Consider the following 10,251-nt stretch of genomic DNA (forward strand, 5'->3'; position numbering starts at 1 on the left):
CTCGCAGTGTGAAACCCATCCCTCCTTTCCTCTGCTTGCTTCGGTCTGTTCTCTGCTCTCACATCCATTAAGAGTTCTCTCTGAATAATGAATGGAGAATCCATTAAGAAGGGGAAAGGGCAAACATAGTAACTATTAAAAGACAATCCGGGAAGCAGTGCGGGCTGTCTGCTTTCCCCCCCCAGCTCGCTCTCCATCCTGAGCTTCGCTTCAGCTGCCTCCTGAAGGAGCGGAGTGAGCTGAGCGGCTTGGGTGTAGGAGCACAGCACAAGCAGTGGGTCCCAGCCGGGTGTCCCCGTGCCCCAAAGCCCCCGAGCTGTCCCGGGGCACAGGGGCCGTGTCCCGGCGCGTCGTGGGGCTGTCGGACACCGTCCTGCTCTGCAGGGCGAGGTGGGGAGATGTCACGTGGGTACAGAACTCACGGCGAGAGAAAACAAATGATGTGTGGGTAGGAATTCTGTTGAGATGTGTTACAGGGCTCTGTCCTGAGTTGCGTGGGAGACACTGTTTTCTGGAGTTTATCTCCAGTTAGACCAGCTCAAACTTGGGGACACCTTTGATCCTACGTCGTGTGAACACCGTCTGTGAACGCGTCGTCTGCCAGGCTGATGTCCTGAAAGACACCAGAACGTGCACTTAACTCTTCATTCTCAACTTAAGACAAGCTTGTTTGTCATGTGTTCCATCAGAGACCTCGGAATTAGATCGAAAGTACACATGTTCATTTATCTTGCATGATCATTTTTCAGCATATTGCTTATAGGAATCTACATTTTAATGTTACAGTTACAGTACATCTGCTGGATTTACTTTCCTACACTTTGATCTAAAATTTCAGTAATATAAACTTGTAAGATCACGTTAAAGCTTTATAAGAACCGATCTGAAAACAAAATTCTCCTGGGCTCTAAGCTGCAGCAAGTGCGGAGCGACGTGGGTGGGAGCGACGTGGGTGGGAGCGACGTGGGTGGGAGCGACATGGGTGGGAGCGACGTGGGTGGGAGCGACGTGGGTGGGAGCGACGTGGGTGGGAGCGGGGGCTGCAGCGGGAGGGCGCTGCGGGGCCGGTGGTGGCTCCCGACTCGGCTGACGGTGACGGTGACGGTGACGGTGACACTACTGAACAACCAGCAGCGTTTTGGGAGCTTGTACAGAAACGAGCGCTGAGCAGCCGGTTTGTGCAGCGGCCGCTCGGGTGCTCAGTGAGCATGGTACGTAACTTCAAAATGGTAGGCAGAGGTCTGAGACGGCTTCTTTTGCCGTTCATTTGGCAGGACAGGAGCGTCCTGGACGACGCTGTTCTGGGCTCCCAGCCTGTCCCCGTGTGCTGGAGCGGTTCTCGCTCCCGTTCCCGTGCTCTCCACTGCGGCTCAGAACGCGCCGTACGCTTCCCTGAGATACAAGACTTGGCAACGCCGATTTCTCCTTTTGAGTGCAAGTTTCAGGCTGTCAATAGAAACACAAAGTTCAAGATCAGCAGGTTTCTCCTGTGGCTTGGGGCTGGGTTTATTTATTGTGGTGGGACAGCAGAGCTGCCGCCGCGGTCGTGTGAGCCCGGCTCAGCGCTCCGGTGGCTTCCGCCTCTGTCACAGCTGACTCTGAAATGGGTTTTAACAAAGCAATTCTCTTTAAAGTTAAAACCAAGAGAGAAACTTGAGGCCCTAAGTTTCTGCACCCTCTTGGGCCTGGCGTACTGGAGCTTGTCCTTGTGTTCTGAGCGCCCAGCGGCACCTGGGGGATGAGCCGCGCTCGCAGGAGCGCGCCGGAGCGTGCTCCCCATCCCGGAGAGCGCGGCCCGTGCCCCGGAGCGTGCTCCCCATCCCGGAGAGCGCGGCCCGTGCCCCGGAGCGTGCTCCCCATCCCGGAGAGTGCGGCCCATCCCCCGGAGCGTGCTCCCCATCCCGGAGAGCGCGGCCCGTGCCCCGGAGTGTGCTCCCCATCCCGGAGAGCGCGGCCCGTGCCCCAGAGCGTGCTCCCCATTCCGGAGAGCGCGGCCCGTGCCCCGGAGCGTGCTCCCCATTCCGGAGAGCGCGGCCCGTGCCCCAGAGCGTGCTCCCCATTCCGGAGAGCGCGGCCCGTCCCCTGGAGCGTGCTCCCCATTCCGGAGAGCGCGGCCCGTGCCCCGGAGCGTGCTCCCCATCCCGGAGAGCGTGGCCCAGCCCCCGGAGCGTGCTCCCCATCCCGGAGAGCGCGGCCCGGCCCCCGGAGCGTGCTCCCCATCCCGGAGAGCGTGGCCCAGCCCCTGGAGCGTGTTCCCCATCCCGGAGAGCGCGGCCCGTGCCCCGGAGCGTGCTCCCCATCCCGGAGAGCGCGGCCCGTGCCCCGGAGCGTGCTCCCCATCCCGGAGAGCGCGGCCCGTCCCCCGGAGCGTGCTCCCCATCCCGGAGAGCGCGGCCCGGCCCCCGGAGCGTGCTCCCCATCCCAGAGAGCGTGGCCCAGCCCCCGGAGCGTGCTCCCCATCCCGGAGAGCGCGGCCCGGCCCCCGGAGCGTGCTCCCCATCCTGGAGAGCGTGGCCCAGCCCCCGGAGCGTGCTCCCCATCCTGGAGAGCGTGGCCCGGCCCCCGGAGCGGCAGAGCCGGGGCCGCGCGGCCGCTCCGGCACACCCTGCGTCGTTTCTGACGGTTGTGTCTGTTCTGCGCAGGGACACGGCGGGGCAGGAGCGCTTCCACACCATCACCACCTCCTACTACAGAGGAGCCATGGGGATCATGCTAGTGTACGACATCACCAACGCCAAGAGCTTCGAGAACATCAGCAAGTGGCTCAGAAACATAGACGAGGTGAGTCGCGTTTGCGAGATCCCGGCACCGGGCGGTTGGCTGTGACCGCAGAGCACGTGCTGAGTCCCGCAGAGCTCGGCTCCGGGACTGCAGCTGCTGCTCCGGCCCTGCAGAGGGTGCGAGTTACACCGCGGGGCTCTGGGGGCTGCTCTTCGCCTGGGCCCTGGGTCCCCTCCCTCGGCTCTTCAGCAGTGCCGTGAGGGCTCGCAGCCCCGCGCGGGAGCTGGCGCTGTCCTGCAGTGGCTGATCCAGGCATGAGCAACTGGTTCTGTGCTGGAGGATGCCTGGAGGTGAGGAATGCACCTGGCGGTACCCGGGAGCTGCTGCCTGGGGGTGGCATGCAGAGGAGCAGCGCTGAGGCGCAAGCTGCAGAGTGGTGCAGCAGCCCACCTCGAGTGCCATAACAACTCCAAAGGCTCGAAGACACTGCAGTAGGATCGCCTCGCTGCCGCAGAGCTGGTGCCCGGAGCCCTGCGCAGGTTCATCGTGGCTGCTAGAGCTGGTTTGGCTGCTGGGGAGGGCGGGCAGGCCGCTCCCGCTGCACAGCTGCCCTGTCCTCGTTAGAGCTGGGCACCAAACGAGGAGCCCGGACAGGGTCAGGTGGAGCAGAAGAAACCGATGTGGAAACATTCAGTGCCTGGATCCTCAAGAGCTGGGTCTCCGGGAGGTCCGAGATGTCAGAGAGCAGCACAGCTCTTAGTTCTTGCTCTGTTCCCCAATGGAATCAGAGTTGGGATTTTCCAGCTCCGTTGTTTTCCTGGAGAGCGCGAGGCGGGCCCTGCAGCGCTGAGCAGCGCCGGGTGCTGGTGGAAGGTTCTTACACGGGAAAAGGGTGATAGCGGGACTTCAGTTCCCAGGTGTGAGGAACGGGAAACCGTACCGTTCGTGGGAAGGTGGACACTGGGGGTACAAAAGGGGTGGGGGTCCATGCAGCGCAGGAAGAGCCTCAGCGATGAGTTGAATGTAAACTTGAACCCAAGGCCTTTCGGTTGTTTAAAAACTCCGTAGCAGCGCGGAAGCCGAGTGACTCGTGTCACTCGTACCGTCGAGTCTGAGGAGCGGCTGTGTTCGCTGGCCTCGTGTTCTTCAATCTGTGTCAGTCGAGCCTGTGTGGCTGCTTTCAGGTGCACGCTTGCTGCGGTTTGTCGGGGCGGTTTGGCGCCTTAGGAAGCTGTTTCCATTCCGGCAGCTCGGGACCAAGGGTGTTGCAGGAGGGACGGGTGAAGCCGTCCTCTGGGGCTCCAGCTGCACTCCTGAGGCTTCTCGGTAAAACGTGTGGCGGGTGTTAGTCCGTCACGTACAGGATCGTTGCAGACGTTGTGAATGAAGTCACTAAGCGCTTTGGCTTCACAGGGAGTTAATGTTGCCGAGGATCTCCTCTCGAGCAGAACTCCCGCTTAGCAAGCTGCTGTTCCGAGCTGCTGGCCTGTGCGGGAGGCGCTGCTGCGGGATACTGAACCCTGCATTTGGAAATAGCCGGGGACCCTAGAGAGGTGACACCTTCATCCTTGCTAAACGCTTTGTTATTTCAAGGCCCCCCCTTATTTCACGGTCGCCCGTTGTGCAGCGGCGGCTGTGCCGGCACGTGGGCTCAGCGCCGGCAGGAGCGCGCGGGTCGGTGCGGCGGGGCTGGCGGTGTGCGGGGTGTCTGGAGCTGTGCGAGTGTCTGGAGCTGTGCGAGTGTCTGGAGCTGTGCGGGGTGTCTGGAGCTGCGCGGGGTGTCTGGAGCTGTGCGGGGTGTCTGGAACTGTGTGAGTGTCTGGTGCTGTGTGAGTGTCTGGTGCTGTGTGAGTGTCTGGAGCTGTGCGGGGTGTCTGGTGCTGTGCGGGGTGTCTGGAGCTGTGCGAGTGTCTGGAGGAGCTGTGCGGGGTGTCTGGAGCTGTGCGGGGTGTCTGGAGCTGTGCGGGGTGTCTGGTGCTGTGCGGGGTGTCTGGAGCTGTGCGAGTGTCTGGAGCTGTGCGAGTGTCTGGAGCTGTGCGGGGTGTCTGGAGCTGTGCGAGTGTCTGGAGCTGTGCGAGTGTCTGGAGCTGTGCGGGGTGTCTGGAGCTGTGCGAGTGTCTGGAGCTGTGCGGGGTGTCTGGAGCTGTGCGGGGTGTCTGGAGCTGTGTGGGGTGTCTGGTGCTGTGTGAGTGTCTGGAGCTGTGCGGGGTGTCTGGTGCTGTGTGAGTGTCTGGAGCTGTGTGAGTGTCTGGAGCTGTGCGGGGTGTCTGGAGCTGTGCGGGGTGTCTGGAGCTGTGTGAGTGTCTGGAGCTGTGTGGGGTGTCTGGAGCTGTGTGAGTGTCTGGAGCTGTGCGGGGTGTCTGGAGCTGTGCGGGGTGTCTGGAGCTGTGTGAGTGTCTGGAGCTGTGCGGGGTGTCTGGAGCTGTGCGGGGTGTCTGGAGCTGTGTGAGTGTCTGGAGCTGTGCGGGGTGTCTGGAGCTGTGCGGGGTGTCTGGAGCTGTGCGAGTGTCTGGAGCTGTGTGGGGTGTCTGGAGCTGTGTGAGTGTCTGGAGCTGTGTGAGTGTCTGGAGCTGTGCGGGGTGTCTGGAGCTGTGCGGGGTGTCTGGAGCTGTGCGGGGTGTCTGGAGCTGTGCGAGTGTCTGGTGCTGTGCGGGGTGTCTGGAGCTGTGCGGGGTGTCTGGTGCTGTGCAGGGTGTCTGGAGCTGTGTGAGTGTCTGGAGCTGTGCGGGGTGTCTGGAGCTGTGCGGGGTGTCTGGAGCTGTGCGAGTGTCTGGAGCTGTGCGGGGTGTCTGGAGCTGTGTGAGTGTCTGGAGCTGTGCGGGGTGTCTGGAGCTGTGCGAGTGTCTGGAGCTGTGCGGGGTGTCTGGAGCTGTGCGGGGTGTCTGGAGCTGTGTGAGTGTCTGGAGCTGTGTGAGTGTCTGGAGCTGTGCGGGGTGTCTGGAGCTGTGCGAGTGTCTGGTGCTGTGCGGGGTGTCTGGAGCTGTGCGGGGTGTCTGGTGCTGTGCGGGGTGTCTGGAGCTGTGCGAGTGTCTGGAGCTGTGCGGGGTGTCTGGAGCTGTGCGAGTGTCTGGAGCTGTGCGGGGTGTCTGGAGCTGTGCGAGTGTCTGGAGCTGTGCGAGTGTCTGGAGCTGTGCGAGTGTCTGGAGCTGTGCGGGGTGTCTGGAGCTGTGCGGGGTGTCTGGAGCTGTGTGAGTGTCTGGAGCTGTGCGGGGTGTCTGGAGCTGTGCGAGTGTCTGGTGCTGTGTGAGTGTCTGGAGCTGTGCGGGGTGTCTGGAGCTGTGCGAGTGTCTGGAGCTGTGTGAGTGTCTGGAGCTGTGCGGGGTGTCTGGAGCTGTGTGAGTGTCTGGAGCTGTGTGGGGTGTCTGGAGCTGTGTGGGGTGTCTGGAGCTGTGTGAGTGTCTGGAGCTGTGCGGGGTGTCTGGAGCTGTGCGGGGTGTCTGGAGCTGTGTGAGTGTCTGGAGCTGTGCGGGGTGTCTGGAGCTGTGCGAGTGTCTGGAGCTGTGCGAGTGTCTGGAGCTGTGCGGGGTGTCTGGAGCTGTGCGAGTGTCTGGTGCAGCGGGAGCACTTCTGTGTGTGCGTGAAAACTGAATGCACACGGTATGTTAATCCACCCGTGCTGTCCGGCTGCCCTTCCTCCCTGTGACCCGAAGGGAAAAACGGGGTGATCTCCGGAGGGCCGTGAAATGGGTTATTACTGGGAGCGTGGATCTCTCCCCTCTCTAGTTCTATTAGTAGTTCTACTGTAAAGTAGTATTAAGGCTGTTGAAGTGAAAGTAAATTCAGATTAGACTCTCCAAGAAGCTTCTCATGGCAGGTCTCAAAGTACTTGAGTTATCCACTTAAGCGCCGCTTTGTGCTGCTGGAATGTCCTGCTCCCGCAGTGCTCGTCCCGGGCACGTTCTTTCCGCGGGGCCGTGGATGCTGGCAGCGCCTCCGCCGCCGAGCAGCGGGCTCTGCGCTCGCCCAGCCGGCCCTGGGCAAGCGCTGGCGCTCGCTCTGCCTGGCACAGGTGGTTCCCCGTCCTGCCTTCCGCACGCCGGCCTGCTCCGGGTGCGACGGCGCGATGGCTGGGAGCAGCGCGGCGCTGGAGAGCCCTCATTGCCCTTTACTCCTGAAAAAAACTGCAGCGGAAGGAGTTCTTTACTAACTCCTTGGTGATCTGGCTTTGCGGTGGTTGACAGCATAGCCACGCTTTGTAAGGACACTAACACGTCTACAGCAGAACTGTGCACAGGACCCTGAGCGCCGGGGCGGCGCCGGCGCCGGCCGGAGCCCGTGCGGCACAGGGGCCGTGGGTGCGCCGCGTCCCGTCGTGTCTGTGAACGTGCTCGTCTGGCACTCGTGAAACCTGGCACCCGGGGTCCGCGCAGGGAGCTGGTCTGTGCCCACGCCGCTGAATGCAAACCAGCGAAGGTTTGACGGGCCGGTGTCACTACTGGAAGAACCAGGGCTGCAGAGCAGCACTTGGTCTTTTTCCCGAAAGGAAGACTTCACGCTTGAACTACAGAAATAAAAAGGACAGGGAAACACAACTGGCGTTGGGATGGTGACGGAGCCCGTCAAACCCGGAGCGGGTGTCTGGTTCCACTTCCAGGGTATGTGAGCAGTTTGGCCCAAGGTCGCTGTCTGAAGAAGGTTTGCAGCAGCCTGTGCTGCGGCTCGGGAGGCCGGGGCAGCTGCGCCTGCGAGCGTCAGGCTGGGCTTCAGCCGGGCTGCGGCGCAGCAGTGGGGCGGATACTGCGTGCGGGGCGCGTGTCAACCGGCGTCTCGTCTCGTTTCAGCACGCCAACGAAGACGTGGAGAGGATGCTGTTAGGAAACAAGTGTGACATGGAAGATAAGAGAGTTGTCCCTAGAGCAAAAGGCGAGCAGGTAAGTGGTGGACAAAAACTTGCTCATCAAAGTAAACTAACATTTTTCAGGCATCCCTTAAGTTACTTATCACCTGGCAGCCTTGTATGATATCTGTCTTATGTTCAGGCATTGACACTGAAGCGTTTAATACACTTGACTTGCTGTTTCTGAGTCAGTAAGTCCTGAACCCTCTGTCGTGGCACTCTGCCTGGCTCGCGCTCGCGATGCCTGCTGCGGCTGGAGAATATTGCCTGTGTAAAAGCTGCTAGTCCCCACGTTACAGCAGCACCTTTGAATAAATCCGTGGCGATGCTAACAACCTCTTTCTTTTCTGGTCTAGATTGCTAGGGAGCATGGTATTAGGTTCTTCGAAACTAGTGCAAAAGCAAATATAAACATTGAGAAGGCATTCCTCACATTAGCAGAAGACATTCTTCGAAAGGTAGGTGCCTCCGCCTTTCATTTGGAAAAAAGAGCCAAAACTTTCAGCTCCTCTTGCTTTTGATGTTCGCCCGAATTGCCGCAGCTCTGGCGATTGCCGTGCCGAGGCACCCGGCCCCTGGAGCGGTGTCGTGCGTCTGAAGCTCCGGGGCTCCTGCAGCTGGTTTGGTGTCCCCTGGCTGCTCCAGGGCTCCTGCAGCTGGTTTGGTGTCCCCTGGCTGCTCCGGGGCTCCTGCAGCTGGTTTGGTGTCCCCTGGCTGCTCCGGGGCTCCTGCAGCTGGTTTGGTGTCCCCTGGCTGCTCCAGGGCTCCTGCAGCTGGTTTGGTGTCCCCTGGCTGCTCCGGGGCTCCTGCAGCTGGTTTGGTGTCCCATGGCTGCTCCGGGGCTCCTGCAGCTGGTTTGGTGTCCCCTGGCTGCTCCGGGGCTCCTGCAGCTGGTTTGGTGTTCCCTGGCTGCTCCGGGGCTCCTGCAGCTGGTTTGGTGTTCCCTGGCTGCTCCGGGGCTCCTGCAGCTGGTTTGGTGTTCCCTGGCTGCTCCGGGGCTCCTGCAGCTGGTTTGGTGTCCCCTGGCTGCTCCGGGGCTCCTGCAGCTGGTTTGGTGTCCCCTGGCTGCTCCGGGGCTCCTGCAGCTGGTTTGGTGTCCCCTTGCTGCTCCGGGGCTCCTGCAGCTGGTTTGGTGTCCCCTGGCTGCTCCGGGGCTCCTGCAGCTGGTTTGGTGTCCCCTTGCTGCTCCGGGGCTCCTGCAGCTGGTTTGGTGTCCCCTTGCTGCTCCGGGGCTCCTGCAGCTGGTTTGGTGTCCCCTGGCTGCTCCAGGGCTCCTGCAGCTGGTTTGGTGTCCCCTGGCTGCTCCGGGGCTCCTGCAGCTGGTTTGGTGTCCCCTGGCTGCTCCGGGGCTCCTGCAGCTGGTTTGGTGTCCCCTTGCTGCTCCGGGGCTCCTGCAGCTGGTTTGGTGTCCCCTTGCTGTGGTGCTGTCTGGAGAGAGCGGCGCACGCCAGAGAGCCGGGCAGCGGGGGCTCCTGCTTGCTCGGCCCTTCACTCCCGGTTGTGCCACGCGTGCACTTGGAGTTGAACCGGTTCCCCTGGGGTGTGTGAACCGTCCTGTCCCCGCGCCACCCCAGCGATTCGCCAGGTCTGCGCCGGGAAGGGCTCAGCTGTGGTGGGCAGGACAGACGGACGAGATCTCTCCCTCCCACCTCGTTTCCAAGGACTAACCCTCTTGGGCTCCATTTGGGGTTTATCGCAAGGTTGTGTTGCAGCTGGGGAAAGAGCAGGGGCCACCGGTGCCCCCGGCGGCTGCTGCTCCTCCTGAGACGCAACGTCCCGTGAGGATCCCGTCTGTGCTGCAGCCTGCGCCTGAGTCTGCGTGCACAGAGCCGGGTGTGCGCAGAGCTGGGTGTGCGCAGAGCCGGGTGTGCGCAGAGCCGCGTGTGCGCAGAGCCGGGTGTGCGCAGAGCCGCGTGTGCGCAGAGCCCTATGTGTGCAGAGCTGCGTGTGCGCAGAGCAGAGCTGCGTGTGCGCAGAGCTGCGTGTGCGCAGAGCTGCGTGTGCGCAGAGCTGCGTGTGCACAGAGCTGCGTGTGCGCAGAGCTGCGTGTGCGCAGAGCTGCGTGTGCACAGAGCTGCGTGTGCGCAGAGCCCTATGTGTGCAGAGCCGTGTGTGCGCAGAGCAGAGCCGGGTGCGCGCAGAGCTGCGTGTGCACAGAGCTGCGTGTGCGCAGAGCCGGGTGTGTGCAGAGCTGCGTGTGCGCAGAGCCGGGTGCGTGCAGAGCTGCGTGTGCGCAGAGCCCTATGTGTGCAGAGCTGTGTGTGCGCAGAGCCGCGTGTGTGCAGAGCCCTATGTGTGCAGAGCCGGGTGTGCACAGAGCTGCGTGTGCACAGAGCTGTGTGTGCGCAGAGCTATGGATGTGCAGAGCCGCGTGTGCACAGAGCTGCGTGTGTGCAGAGCCGCGTGTGCGCAGAGCCGCGTGTGTGCAGAGCTGCGTGTGCGCAGAGCTATGGATGTGCACAGAGCTGCGTGTGCACAGAGCCGCGTGTGCACAGAGCCGCGTGTGCACAGAGCCGCGTGTGCACAGAGCTGTGTGTGCACAGAGCTGTGTGTGCACAGAGCCGTGTGTGTGCAGAGCTATGGATGTGCAGAGCCGCGTGTGCACAGAGCTGTGTGTGCGCAGAGCTATGGATGTGCAGAGCCGCGTGTGCACAGAGCTGTGTGTGCGCAGAGCTATGGATGTGCAGAGCCGC

General features: G+C 62.2%; 1 protein-coding gene across 1 annotated transcript in view; it reads left to right on the plus strand.

Moving 5' to 3' along the window:
• RAB10 (RAB10, member RAS oncogene family) overlaps positions 1 to 10,251 on the plus strand; it is a 48,505-nt gene that overhangs the window by 34,398 nt on the left and 3,856 nt on the right. Inside the window, exons 3-5 of the mRNA XM_082047705.1 lie at positions 2,643 to 2,781; positions 7,503 to 7,592; positions 7,915 to 8,016. Coding sequence (XP_081903831.1) covers positions 2,643 to 2,781; positions 7,503 to 7,592; positions 7,915 to 8,016 — 331 coding nt within the window. The remainder of the gene's footprint in view (positions 1 to 2,642; positions 2,782 to 7,502; positions 7,593 to 7,914; positions 8,017 to 10,251) is intronic.

This window comes from Streptopelia decaocto (assembly GCF_964273445.1).
Source record: "Streptopelia decaocto genome assembly, chromosome: 3".
Lineage (NCBI taxonomy): Eukaryota > Metazoa > Chordata > Aves > Columbiformes > Columbidae > Streptopelia > Streptopelia decaocto.